Consider the following 15,702-nt stretch of genomic DNA (forward strand, 5'->3'; position numbering starts at 1 on the left):
CTGAGGGCATTGTGGTCATTCAAAGTCAAATTGGCACTGGAAGTGTATGTGTGAGGTAAATAGAAGGTTCAGTAGATCAGGTAAACTGAAAAATTCTTCAGAATAGAGGGAAAGACAGAATACTTCTATCCCAAAAGTACCTGTATCAGGCATTTACTGGCAAAAGCTACATGTCATTGTACTGTCATCAAGTGAGGAACACAAAGGTCTCAAAAGTCTATCTGCTGTGTATATTGGGCATATTCCCAGCAGGTTTTGATAATAAGGTGGCAAAAGCTGTTTTGCCATCCTGTGGGACATTCACTCTGATGCATTATCTCAGAGATCTCCATTACCTTACAGAAGAGGAAAAAAAGCTATCTGCAACATATGTTGACATCAACTGAAATTAAAATTGAGACCATGACAGTTAAGAATGGGAGCTGGGCAACTTGGCTGTGATGCAGAACAAAATGTAGAAATTTTTGTAACTAAAGCTGACACACAGCTAGTGGACACAAAAGAGCAGGAACTACTCTATACTGAGAGGATGTCTCTTGGCCTTCATATGGAAAACAACCGCAAAAAGAGGAAGAAGTTATCACAACCAGTTAATTTGCCCTATTACCTTTCATTTCTCCTATTTTTTAATTGATTTAAAATTGGAAATTAAGAATTCTACCTCTAATAAAACATAATATCAACATTCGATTATATCAGGTCTTCCCTTTGAAATATCAGAAATGACATTTTTTTCCCCAAAGAACAAAAGTAAAGTCTAAAGAATCATATTTCCCTGTTTTTACATACCACCTAGGTTTCTTTCTCTTTAAGACAAATCTGTTTCAAAGACTTTATATCCTGAATGCAAGCACTAGATCTATATACAAAAGGGATTTTTAGACTCGATGATCCAACTCGAGATATTCTATGATAATCTATGATAAAAGATAGGAACAAAAGCTGCCTCAGAGACACTGAAAAATGTTACCTGAGGTTTCTGTCTGCCAATAGGTGGCAGAGGCTGTGCTGTGGAGAAAGTCGGAGGCCTTGTACAAGTTGGCCAGTCATAGAGCTCATAGGCAAAGGGACTCTTAATCTGCTGCCGCCTGTGGCTCAATGGCTTTGACTTCTGTAGCAGCAGTTCCATTGGATCTGGGGATTTTCTGAATGGCGAATTGTAGATGCCTGCAATCTGAGCAGAAGATGGGATTATCTTTGACTTCAACTAGCTTAGAACTCATTCTTGCATTTCTTCTATAAATCAAACCAATTTAAAAAAACCTATATAATAAACAGTTCTACACAAAGATTCTGATGACTACTGACATGGGGTAGGTCTATAGTTTAAATGCATCTCTGGGCATTGCATTACAGTTACAAAAGGGTTTAAACAGGATAATGCAATGTATAATTGTGCTGGTTTTGGCTGGGATAGAGTTAACTTTCTTCATAGCAGCTAGTATGGGGCTGTGTTTTGGATTTGGGCTGGAAACAATATTGATAAAGCAGGGATGTTTTAGTTACTGCTTAGCAGGGCTCACACAGAGTCAAGACCTTTTCTGCTCCTCACACCACCCCACCGGTGAGTGAGCTGGGGGTGCACGCGAAGTTGGGAAGGGACACAGCCGGGACAGCTGACCCCCACTGACCAAAGGGGTATTCCATGCCATATGATGTCATGTGCAGCATATAAAGCTGGGGGAGGAAGAAGGAAAGGGGGGACATTGAGAGTAATGGCGTTTGTCTTCCCAAGCAACCGTTACGCATGATGGAGCCCTGCTTTCCTGCAGATAGCTGAACACATGCCTACCGACGGGAAGTGGTGAATAAATTCCTTGTTTCGCTTTGCTTCTTTGCGTGGCTTTTGCTCTACCTATTAAGCTGTCTTTATCTCAACCCACAAGTTTTCTTACTTCTACTCTTCCAATTCTCTCCCCCATCCCACCCAGCTGGGGGGAGTGAGCTAGGGGCTGTGTGGTGCTTAGTTGCCGGCTGGGACTAAACCATGACAATAATCTGGGTTTCAGCCCTTCAAATGGGGGTAACTTTCACTTTATGGAAGGAAGAGCTTCCTGTATCTCAAACCCATGTTTTCTTTCAGTCACATTCAATCTTCCACCCTCCACAGCAGTAGTCAAAGAAACATACCAGTTTTCCCTTAAAAAATAATTAAGTGTACAAATTTGCATCTAGTTTTAAAGGCAAACTATTATGGTTACTTTGAAATTTAAAGTTTAATTTAAATTCTAATTTAAATTCCTATACACAATAGGAACAAAAATATATTACCTACTATTTCCAAACACATATTTAAAGAGTAAAATAAATGCTTGTGCAAGGGAACACAACTCTTGTCCCTTTAAGCTCTGTGCTAGCTGACTCACAATGTGGACTAAGGCAGTGGCAACTGCGGCATTTTTAAAAGTAAAACTGAGTGATTAGTTAAGTGGAAATACAAGAAAATTTACGTAATACCAAAAACCAGTAATTGCTTTTTTCCAATAAAATGCTCACATCACATTCCTTTAACTAGTCAAATGTATTTAGTTTTAATACTATAAAACTTATGAAAAACAAAAATTCAGAATAAAAATTTCTGAATTGTGAATTAAACTGAAAGATTCATTCTTTACTGAATTTGATATTTCATTTTTTCAGGATACATCATTAATTGCATCACTAGTGTGATCTAATATAACAATTACTGATATAAAGCATACATTTAAAATTCTGAACTAGTAATCTACGTCATTAACAATCTGTGAATATCTGGCAAGTCAAAATTATGTGACAGACTGTTCCTGAATCATTCCTATAAATGTAGGGATTTTATCAGTTGTATATAAACAGTTCTCAAATAAACATATGTGAGTTTACTGAATTAATTATGAAACATGAGAATTCCTATACCATATTGCAGAAACCACTAAATCTCCCATAAAACAGATGATACATGCTTAAAATACACATGGCGAAAATTAATTTAAAGATACTGAGTTGCTTTAAGGATAATTATATTTTCTACAGCAGTATACTCAGAGTATTCTTAAGACTTGTAAAGTAGATTTTCTCAGTTAAAATATATTGTCCTTTGCTTTTATCATAATTTTAATTGCTGTAAAGTGTTGAATAAAAATAGTAGGAAAATAAATCAGTTTCATGATGCAGGTAAAGGTAAGGAAAGAGTAAATGTTTAAAAACTTGCATTTCTCCTTTGGAACACTACTAAGGACCCACGAGAAAACTAAGTAGACCATCAGCTTCCTCATAAAGTATTAATCTCTTGGGGCTGAGAAGATTGAACACTCCTCAATTAGCTCTAATGCATTCTTCATCAACATATCCTACTGGGAAGTTCCAATTTCTTGTGTCAAAACAGTTAAATAAGGCCCATATAAAACGTATTGTTTAATGGACAAAAATATTCAGACATGGTAGCTTATTCAAAATATTGTTGGGCTATTCAAAATTTTATGGGCTATATTCTTCAACCCTGTAAGTGATCTGGCCCTAATGACAATTTATTTTGGTCTTCTGTTATCCGTTCCCCTCTTAGTGCAAACCCTATAAACTATTCCACTACACTATCAGTCTAAATGTATAATGGGGAAGATGACGTGAACAGAGATAAGTGGTAGAAACATATGTATGCTAAACAACCACTGGTTGTTCCTTCAGCTCTTCAGGATGCCAAATTAAAATGGCAGGGATCCATGCTTTAAATAGCAGGCAAGCAAAATCACTGGAGTGAATGCGAAATTGCAGGTCCATCTGTATGATCTGTAAAATCCAGTTGCATCTTAAAAGTTTGGTTCTACAAGCCTGGCTCTTAGTCACATAAACATCTCACAAAGTTACAGATTCTCCTAATGCTGTTATTATTGTTGTAGTATTTCATACACTGTCCTATTGCAATTTTCTTATCAGCCCAGTACATTTTTGCTTGCAAACACTTGGTGACCTGTAAGTGCTACATAAACATGGGTTCCATATGTTGTCTCAGGCTTTATTGCACTGTTCTACAATTATTGAATGTATTTACACTATATACTTGGTGTGCAAATTTTCCTAAATGTAAAATGCATAGTCTAGGTCTTCCATATAAATTAGATTCCACGCTGGAGATATACAAAGCAACTCTATGCCATGGTCATTACGGCTCTTCACCCATTAGTCCTACCATGGCCATTGGATCTGCCTGCATTACGATCAATGAATTTTTGCCTTCACTCTGTTAATAACAGTAAAATAGAAAAGTGATTACCTGTGACTACCTTTTTTTCACATTTCACTGAACTGCTCGTTGTAGTGTTACTTTATCTTTTCACCCATTCCTATGCCATTTATGTTCAGCTGTTGCATCCAACTTAATGTGGAGACTATGCGTTCTAGCCATGCCATGTGTCTGCAGAGGTCCGTTTCTCATGGTACAACTGTGAAACGCATATTTTATAGAAAACTACAACGTCACTGAAAATTCAAACATTTTCCAGAAGAAAAACCTCTCCATGTGTACCACTGAGAATCAGGATGATCTGGAATAAACTACTATAGCTTAATAATGACTCTCTGAAGTTGGTGGGCGTGGATTTGTTGATCAGTAACAAATCCTGATCAGGGCTGCATCTGCCCAAAATTTACATCCCTTTTTAAGCCTTTTCTTTAAAAAAGAAAAAAAAAAGGTGAAAAGCAAATTGGGTAGGAAATTTTAACAAAAAAAAAAATTAGATTATTTCAATCTACATAGCACAGGTTTGTTTTTTGGTTTTTGTTTCCTCAAAGTGGAAAAATACAGCATCTTAAATAATTTAAACATTTTTCCTCTAAAGAATTACGGGCAAGAATAATTTATTTTAAAGTGATGTGCTGTCTGGGGTCTAAGAAATGGCATTGCTTCTGTTAGTCATACTTAGAGCAAGTATAAAAGGCTCCATGAGTATAATGGCTTTCTGAAACTGCATTTTGCAATCTATATTGAGATACTATGTATAGTCTACTTGACGTTTCTTTGTTTAAATGTTTGGCAGTAAAAAAAACTATAGTTCATAAAGGGTTCAAACACTGTGAAATGCTGCTGAATATTTCAAGGTGCACAAATAGGATTGGCTTTTAGCACTTTTAATTACACCAAAATTTGCCATAATAGATGTGGGGAATCCGTTGATTCAGTGTCTTTTGAAGAATTATTGCTGAAAAGGTGTCTTAACAAAGAGCCATCTTTTGTTGTTCTTTTTTCACATACTTTCAGGTTAAACATATACACATAGTGTACCAACTATGAAAACAGGTTTGGAGCTTTAGTAAGACCAGTTGGACACTTTAAAAGTTGTTGCTTCTTGTACAGTCAAAACTCTTTGCAAGATCTGGGTCAAAATTAATTATGAAGTGCATTTTTAAATAATAATTTTTCAAGCAATCCTTGTTAATTACTTTACATTTTAATTATATATGTTCAAGTTTTCAAACAGACAGATAGTAGATCAATCAGCAGAGTTAGTATCTAGATAGATAAAATTAATACTAATTTACTCTATATCTCCCAAGGTTTGTGGTAAGGTTTTAGGCCTAGATTTAAAATGAGCAAAGTTTGGTAGGAGGGACAAGGGGATGAGTTTCATTCAACTTTCCAGTTCAGACCAATTTCTGGCAAAATTGCTTCCCTTCATTTTCAAATGTCTCTGCAAATCAGAGTCTTATTTTTGTAATTTCTTGCACATGTGCCGTGCGCTGAGGGATGCCCTATTCACTCTATCCTCTGCAGGGAGCTGGCAGTCTGCAGAAATCTAAGAATCTGGAGGATCAAAGCCTTTGGTATGTAATAAATTTGCATATCTTCTTGAGACCACTACAATGTGTTAAAAGTGTTATTTCATCTTTTCCCTACTTTAATACAACATTCTCGCAACTACAAAACCATTGTCGTTAATACTCCTTTTTCAATGGTAGAAAAGTACCTGTCTTGAGATACTATGTCATACTTTGATTCCAATGTTTTCCCCACCTTTAGTCTGCAAGAAAATATGCTACCCTCCAAAATATTACGATAGGTTACAAAAAGTACCTCTTGCCTGCAGGGAGAATGACACATTTTTCTGTGCCCGTGTGCTTCACAATTAAGAAGGGCCTCTGTCAAAGCCCACTTTCTGGGACTTCATTTCCAGGAACAATTTTCTTAAGTGACAAACACTATGGGGAAATCTGCGCTAACTGTTAAAAAAACTACAACTGAGTTATTTGCAGTACTGTCATGCTAACTTCCACCTCAATAAGACCAAAGAAATCTCAGGAGGGGACTCTGCTAATAGCTTCATACTGACCTCCTTGCATCAGACCCTTCTGGTGAATGGCGGCCCAGTGGTGAATATGGCAAATGAGGTGTGAAAGCACAGATTTTTTTTTTTTTAAGACTATGGTTCTGACTCGTCAGGGAAAATAAAAAAAAAGAGAGAAATGAGTTATACAATAGATATATTTTTTCCCCTAGAATTCTCTGCCTCAGACCTTCCATCATGGAAACCCAAGCATGACCTGGAATATTAATTGTGTCAGGTCAAGCATACTGGCAAATGTACCATTTGTTACCCAGTCATCCTTAGCATTACATTAATATTTTGAATCATTTTGCATTTCTAACACTCTATCATTTAGTTTCCTCCAAATCATTTCTTATATTTAAAATTGGCATATAAAGAAACAAAAAAAAAAATTCATAAGAAAACAAATATTAATTTAATGAACATTAGCAAAGAAAAGATTTGTTGGGTTGTTTTTTTTTTTAATATTCTGTACTGCTTTCACCTTTAATCCTATATTTAGTCTATGTTGTAGAATATCCATTTTTGCCTTTTCCTGTTTATCATTTCTACATGGAGAGAAAGGCTTAACTGTTTTTTCGCAGAATACAACAAAGAAATTATTAAGGAGCTTGCCTTGAAAGCTAAACTATGAAGGGAGAGAGCCGTAAAAGAAATCGAAAGAAGGAAGCAAGAGGAAAGAAAAAGGTGCAGGTAGAAAGGAAAAGACAAGGCTGCGTTGATTATACCGGATAGTCCTTCAGAAAAGACTGGCAATCCCAAGTGGTATAATAAAACGTAAATAGATTTAGATGCTGCAATTTTTTTTTATGAATGAATTATTTCTTATTCTTATTTCTTATTTCTTGACTGAGCTTTTAAAGTCTACATATAAAATTCCAAACAAAATATGCCCTAATAGATACACTGTAGCTACTGCACTGCAAATAATTACACACATGGAAAATTAAAAATCAATTAAGTTGAGCTGAAGATAAAATATAAGTATGAAGTCAATAGAAAGTGTATTCTCATACCTTTAATATATTTTTAACTGTAATTTAACTAAACTATGATAAAGGTATGATCTGTTTTAATTACTTTTCCCTATCAACTTTGACAGTCTGCAATAATCAACATATATCATCAATATAAATGTTTCTTTTAACAGTCATTTAATCTTGAAAAAAGTAGCTTTGGGGAGGAAGCCTTTGCAAGCGATTGTCACAGCAAGAACCTACACAAAGTCCTACTTTCTCACTCTGGTCTTTTAATAAGGAGTTAAACAAGAAGGAGAAGACTTCAACAAAAAACTAAGCAAGCTGAGAGGAGAGGTAAGAGATCTTTAAAAGCCATAAAAGTGAAAGCATGAAGGAGAGCTGTGAATGAAATATTTGCTAGAGATGGGATTGCTGAATCAACACTGACCAGTGCACTTCATCATAATTATCAGGACATACTACTGCCAGGGGATTTATAAAAATCCCACTCAGCAAATAATTGCCCTGCTGTTAGAAGATAGCCGGAGTGTTAACACACTGTCACAGTCCAGCGTTTAGTAAGATATTCAACATTCAATTACTCTTGCTGAGAACTAAAAGGAAACATGATCATTTCTCAGCTACTGCAGTTATGCTTCCACATGAATTCCAGTGAACAATCTTGTTAATCCCCAGATATAGTTTCTCTAGGTGGTAAAAGAAATGCCTTAAAACATTAATGATTCACAAGGAAAAAACATGTTTGTATGATACTGCAACCATGTCTGTAGAATAAAAGGAATTTAAAATTTCTAAATAACTAGTTTATTACAGGCTCAGAATATTCCATATGTAGTGAAAATAAAAGGATAATATCTTTAATATGAAATTTCCTGGGGAAAGAGCCGACTATAAAAATTCTGTAAATACTGTTCTAGTAACAAGTATAATAAAACTATGTTCATGAACTCAAATTTGAAATATCAAAATATTTAAGCCACATTAGAATGCATTGTACTAGGAATAATCTGTGATTTTTTTAACTAATACAAACACATTTTTATATTAACAATTAAGAAATATAGCGCAAACTTTATTCAGATATTGGCAAAATACCATGGTGTGGTTCAACATTCCAATTTGAGATAAAATTTCCTTACCATGGCTGACAAAAGGAAAAATGTCACCCAGCTTTACAAATGTAGGTTCAGTTCTCACTGAGCTAATGCTGCTCCTTAGACCTGATACTGTAATCCTTATAAAAATATACTCTCAGGAATTTCATCTAAATGAGAATTGGAGGACCTAGCCTGTTATTGTACCTAAGGTATTTTAGCTTTGTTTGAGATACTGCTTTTACGCAGAGACTGAAGAATTCATAAATGAGTGATGAGTAGCATATATTCTTTCAAGTGGGATTAATTACCTGTCTTCTGCTTAATATATATTCTGTTTAAACAGAGTAATAGAAGCATTAATTATTGTTATTCTGCCTTCAGATTTCAAAGCTTGGTTCAGTCTTTTTGATCTGTGAAATGTTTGCTTGATATCAAAATAATAGTGCAATCATGTTTTAAATGCACATTTATAAGTAAACCAGGCTGCAATTTTAGGGAATATACAATGAGGTGTTAAGGAAACATTCAAGTCCAGTATCCTGGCCACAGACCATAAAATCAACCTCTAAATGTGCACAGGCACAAAGTTCAATTGCAGGAAACAAAACTCTAATTGAGTCTCCAAACAGTTACCCACTCCTTGGGTATTTAGGCAACAAGACAAGAGAAACAAACTCTTAGTTTAATGCATGGATCATAGTGGCACAATATCCACAACACAACAGCCTGGCAAATGCAGAGACATCCCAAAAATGTATCCAGCTTTCATTGATTCTTTCTCTGACTGAGGCTTACTCTGTCAAATCTAATTCTTATGCAGGCTCTTGATGACTTGACTAGATCAAGTCATCACGTGAATGAGTGAGTGATGGCATGGAAAACAATACTCTTACCATGAAGACACAAAACAGGGACAGAGCATTCAAAATTCTCTTACTGACTTCTCATTTGACTTCGATTTCAAAACAAGCAGAAAAATACATTTTAACTTGCTTAATGACTTTATTTTAAAAATAGAAATTGGAAATTCCATTACTGTTATCATTTTTTCTTTAAGAAGTGCTGGGATGAGTATGGGATCATGTACAAATTCTAGGAATCTCTGAAAACCAACCTGTTTCTACCACCACCCTGTATAAATGCGAATTAAAAAGCTTAGTCTGAAGAATAATCTCTGAAGGTGGTTTTATTCTTCCATGTCTCAATAACCGTATGTGAAAACACAGACACTAGTCCCTTACTTCACAGGGTTATTTTGAGGCTAAAATTATTTATACTTGTGAGAAGTTTTCAGAGTCTTAAAACACTTATTTAAATGTGTGATATTATTTACATCTTTAAAATTAAAATTTCATCTACTGTTATTGTCAAAATAGAAAAGTTTCACTTTGTAAGAAAAAATCAACTTGAAATTCACTCCTTTTCTCACTGGATTGAGAAAAACCCTTGTAATTATACTATTTAGTATCTTTGAATTTGTAACACCAGGAGTTACCTACAACAATATATCAGAAGACAAGGAGAAGCTCATCTTAACAGACAGAGATGGAAATCATACAGAAATTTCCTTTGTTAACAAAATAATTACTAAATATGGAATTCAGTCACTTCTCCAAAAATAAATATATGAAGCTAAAAAATGTAACTTTTCATTGCTTTTCATTGTTCCTTATGTCTGTTGCATTGTGCTTACATGTGAATCTTCCCTCACGGACATATATTCTGACAGATTTATTAAACAATTTGCTGTAGTAAACCTATAGGATTAGACAATGACTAAAAACTCAAAAAGTGGCAGTATGTTTAACAAAGCAGTCTTCAATGAGACCAATAAACAATGGGGTGAAGGTTTAATGAATGGTCATAGTATCGTACACAGGAAAGAATAAAGAAGAGGGAACGGAGTCATGTTAGTCAGATTAGTAAAGGTAGTCAGAAATTAGTAGAAAAGAGTGATGTAATACGAAAAAATGAAAATATTAAGATTTTATTAAAAAAGTGTTGAAATAGAAAAACTGGAAGCAAAGAAAACATGCAAATAAAGGCAAAGAAAACAATAGATAAGGGAAGATATACAGTTTTCATCACGTGTGTTGCAGGACAGACGCAATTCCCAAATTAACAGTATATATTAGATACTCAACAAAAGCATTGAATATTGAATAAACTGTGCAAGTTAATGAAAGAACTTTACCGTTATACTATTCACTTGCCTAAGAGCTGAAAAACAAAAGAATTGGTGTGTACATCACTCATCTTGAAGTCTCATTAAAGCAAGGATACCATCAGTGCCACTTCTTGATCAACAGGAAGGTTTGGTCTTGAGAAATGTACGGCATTTTATCTTCATGACTTCTCCCATGCCATTCCTAACCTCCCTCTTCTTATGCACTTATCTCTTATTTAGCATGTAATTCTTCCGATAAAATAGTTTCAAAAACTACCTGAGGAAGACTGTACATCACATCAAACTTGTAGAAACACCAGATGGACTACTACACATCAACCAAATTTATCCCAGCAACAATTTCAGGAATTTTAGTGCAGCTCCACTGTGCAAGTGTGTGTGAATGTAGCTTTGTGTGTGAGCTATTTAGTTGATATTTGCACTACATTGTAATTTCCTTGCAATATAGATTCTTTCTTAAAAGTGTGTACCAGATCATACGCAAAGCCAACATTCAATATATAACTCATTCTTATCAGTTTTCTAACCCTACAGCAATCCAACCCTTTTGCCACCCCAATTGACTGTAATACACAAAATGCGGTCATGTTTTTCTAAGATCTCAGCATGTACACTTTTGATAGATCACACAGCTTGTCCTTTAAACTCTGCCATTAAACCTACCCACAGGAGTTGAGCAAGAAGTTTGCTGTCTAGACAAAATCCACAGAAATAGAGATTATGCAATTCAGATGCTGAAAAAGACCGTTTAAGTACAGGGGCCTTCTAGCTAGTGGATTTTTGAATGACTAGTGCTAGATGCAGAGATGCTAAATGCTGTAATATATGGTAGATACAGAGATGCCACTATGCTATAATAACATATGCTTAGTATGAGTGACATGGCTACTAACAAGCTATTTAGAAGAAGGTCTGAGAAATTTTGCCACATCTACATGGATATGCCTTTAAACAACTGAGGTTGCATAGGATCAATCACAAAACAGCACTCAAACTTTACATCCTATTGTGTGTTAAGCTTTTTCTAATAACAGATGATTTTTCAGTGTAAACTCTTTCTCATTTCTTTGCATAGTTATTCAGTTATCAAACAAACTGAAATGATATTACAGTAAGCAGCCTTTAGGAAAAATAGATTTTGCAATACTGTCGCAGAACATGCTTAAAATTATTAAATTTGTTCTATTTTTAAGTTCATTCACTCACTGTATTTAAAAAATAGGATGCAAATATCTTCTTTTCTGGGAAGTGTGGTAAAGGGAGAAATTATTGATTTCTGTTGGAAGCACTTTCACTTACCACTTGTGCTAGAAGGAGACTTATGAGAAGAGTGAGTGGGGAGGAAGTACTTTTCACTGACACTGGGGAGAAATAGATCTGAAATGGTGCATAGCCATCTATTTCTTATAGGAGGTAGGTTATGGTGTCAGCACATAGCACTTCCCCACCCTCTTCCCATTGCTCCCTAACCTACGGAGTTACCCTTTTCTGGGCATGAAGATCACCACGCTTGCCATCTTAGTTTTGGCTTTGATTGTACTTGCCCTCTCTAGGGAGACAACCACCCCTTCTTAGAGAAGAAGAAAGGCTGATTGAAAAGGATATGAGTAAAACTGAAAAAGCTACTGAAGCTGTAAACTTTGTCACTAAATTATGTTGGCAGACTGTGCACCAGATAGATTCTGGAGGTATATGTTGGCTTCCAGCACTTGCCTTCTTTTTATATCACCATGATACTGTGTTGAATAGCAGAATTACAGTCCTGAGTGTTCCCAGGATGAGTAATCCCAAAGGGCAAGAGCTGGACTCAAATTCTAAGAGAACTAAAGATTTTTGATTGTGTGTGCAAATCACTTAAAGGTCATTTTTGGAATTTAGACCTAGTGGAACTAACTTTCTGGACATAAACATTTTTCTTTGTTCAGGTATAATGTTTTCCAGAACCAGAAACAGCTCCATTACTGGCTGCTTTCAGTTTACCTTACTTTGTCCTTCTTTTTGACAGAAATATTAACCAACATTAACTGACATTCCTTTCAAGTGAGCTGAGATTGTGTGTATAGTGCCCCATGAGGTGCAAGAGTTGAATGATTTTCCTACAGTGAATATCTGTGAATAGACTGATACATCTGGCTTCCAATGTGGAAGTGAATACACGAAGAAGGCTTGCTGATCAAACATACCTGTCACAAGTACTGTAAGAAGGATTTAATGTAAATTGACAATCCTTTGGAAATAATATTTTACAAAAACAGAACACTGTAGCATGAAGTGTTTTATATACTAAGGCTATTTAAATGCAGCTGCAAGCCTGCCTGAGAGCTAGGAAAGCTCACTCTCTCCTCTTTAATTTAAATGGGATTTTTTATGGTACAAGCTTTGGAAAGTACTCAGAAATATCTGACTTCTTGGCAGAGAAGTGATGAGTGGATATTAAACACCCATGGATAGGTGGGGATGTTCAGTGATTGGGGCACCTACACTAAAAAAAATTAACCATTTTAGTTCATCTTCAGGAAGTATTAGTACTTATAATGAATGATAATTTCATCCCCTGAATGTTTTAGAGACAGGATAATAAAATTACAACAGTAAAGAGGGAGGAAATAAAATGTAAAAGGTAAGAGCTAATTCATTCTTCATGCTAGCTCAGTCCTTGGCCTTTCCTGAACAGACACTGCCAATAGTAACAAATTATGTATAATCATTTTGTGATGTGGACTGTTCACTCGGGACTAAGCTCAAATGACCGAACTTGCAGCCTTGTCTCTTAAACTGTGGATCTGAAGATCAAAGGCCAGAGCTTTATCCACTGAGTCCTCACCTTTATAAGAATAAAACTGCCAGGTGTCCAGAGACAGAGAGGGTGTCAAACAGTGTCATTTTAGACCAATTGTTTTTCAAGTTCTTACAGGACAGCACATTAGGTTAGAAGCATATTAATCAGTTGTGTCTTCTGAATATTCATTAGCCTGCTCCAGGAAGGGTTTTGTGGCTTTTTTTCTTCCTCACTTAGAGCACTTACACCTGATGTAAGTGCAGTAACTTCAATAGAATTAACTCCTGATTTCCAGTAGTGTAAAAAGGCGACACACATAGTCAGTGTAATGTTTATGAATTGCCATCTCTGTTGACAAGAAAAATGTAATTTAAAAATACCTTAGCATTGAATAGAATTTAAATTTGAAATATTTTACTCCATGAACTGCAAACATGAAACAATGACTGATACAATTGATAAAAGTGAAATAATTTTGAGATCTACAATAACTACTGAAAATCAAAATAAAACTGGTCTGAAAAAGAAAAGCTGAAAAGTAACCTTGGGGCATGTTTTTGCTACCTTTATATATAAAAACCCTAATCCAGAGTCCACAGAAGTTTGCTAAATGACTCCCATTACCCTAAAGTGAAAGTGCTTATGGAGTATGGGTGTTACACATAGAGAGTAAGAATGGAAAAACTCGTTTCTCATTGCTGAAATTAGAACTTTTCACTGTTGCTCACTTGATGCTAACATTTCCTTCCTTCTCACATAACATTATTCTTAACTTTTTTTTTTAATTGTTTTCTATAGTACTAAACTATTAAAGAGTTATTGCCTCACATATTAATGTCTTCCTGGAAAGGGTTATCTCACTCAAGACTAGCTCCATTAAAAATGCATCCTTATTTTATAGCACCAGCTATTATATCCCTGTAAGCAATCCTTTCCAATGCATTAGTTCAGTGGGAATAAATATGGGCAAATACCAGCCACACATCTAAACACATTAGCCTTGACTCAACAGAGAAACGGTGACACACTCGAGCAGGCACTGAAAACTGAAAGGACTACTGCAATCCACAAAGATAACTCACATCTTGTTACTGGCAGGTACTAAAAGAAATGTCATAGATTTTGTAACCGTTACAAGAAAAAAGGGCCTATTATTACACATGGGCTTTGTTGTTCTTTTGCAGCTCTAAATTACCTGGGAGCTGATTAGCAGTATCTGTTCACAAACTGTCAAAGGATATCAGAAGAAACTGCCACCCTACTAAAGAGGGCTGGAAAGTGGCGGACTGTACTGTTGCTTGGAGTGGAAGAGGCAATCCACAGAACCTCACCAAATTGTGGAGAAAGAATAAGGCACTTTACAGTTGCATATTCTCCTGTGATGGAATACCAGAGACCGTATCTGCTGTGAAATGAGCATGCTGCAAAACAATACCGGAAGGACAATAAGTGAACTTGGTCTTCCAAGGAAGCACAATCTGAGATCTAGTTAGTGTTGTGGGCCTAGATCTCTTATCACACTCTCTCTGTTTAGGTTATTCCTTCTCTGAGTATGAAGAGAGGCAGGATCTGGAGGAATACAGAGGCAAAATACTACAAGTCCTTCAACTAACTATTGCTGGACACTGGGAGAGTATTCTTGGCATGTCATTATATTGCCCCATTGTCCCATTTTATTGCTCTTCCCTAGGCTCATGCTGTTGGCCACTGTCAAAGGTAGGATGCTGGGCCAGAGAAGCCTTCAGTCTGACTCAGTTAGATCTTCTAATTGATCAGGGCCCAACAGAAAGAAAACTCTGTACATAAATCAAGAGTAGGCATACACACACAACTGCACGATTAATTTTTCTCAAGTTCTCAATAGTTAAAGCATTCAGATAGATGGAACAGAAGATCCCACAGAACAGAGGACCAGTATTAGCTCATCTAATCTCAGCATGATTTATCACAGAGCAGGAAGTCGAGGTTTGGAAACAAGGCTGGGACTTGGTCCACCAGCCAGAGCAATGATAAGCTTAAGTGATGCATGTATAACAACACATTCTCAATAATGTCAAAATATGTTTTTTAATTGTGTGACAAAGCTTTTGTAGACATTATATCTCAAAGAACTTTGGCTTTCTGGACCAGTTTTATGTTCATTTTCTCTGAAAAAAGTAAATGTGCTTTATCTGTTTAGAAACAGAGGAAAGTCGGAGAAAAGAGAATTGAAATTCTCTTTGACCTCACCCAGTACTGTTGGCTATATGGGAAAAAAACTATAGAGTAAAGGGAAAAGATCCATTGCTCTGCTGATTCTCCAATCCTTTTCTCAGTGACAGGAGAAACTGTAATAGCAAAAGGCTTTTTCAACTGTGGCACT

General features: G+C 35.8%; 1 protein-coding gene across 1 annotated transcript in view; it reads right to left on the reverse strand.

Moving 5' to 3' along the window:
* Nucleotides 1–15,702, reverse strand: part of SPATA17 (spermatogenesis associated 17) — a 95,164-nt gene that overhangs the window by 34,068 nt on the left and 45,394 nt on the right. Inside the window, exon 7 of the mRNA XM_059835782.1 lies at nt 971–1,174. Coding sequence (XP_059691765.1) covers nt 971–1,174 — 204 coding nt within the window. The remainder of the gene's footprint in view (nt 1–970; nt 1,175–15,702) is intronic.

The sequence above is a fragment of the Gavia stellata genome, chromosome 2 (assembly GCF_030936135.1).
Source record: "Gavia stellata isolate bGavSte3 chromosome 2, bGavSte3.hap2, whole genome shotgun sequence".
In the NCBI taxonomy this organism is placed as follows: domain Eukaryota; kingdom Metazoa; phylum Chordata; class Aves; order Gaviiformes; family Gaviidae; genus Gavia; species Gavia stellata.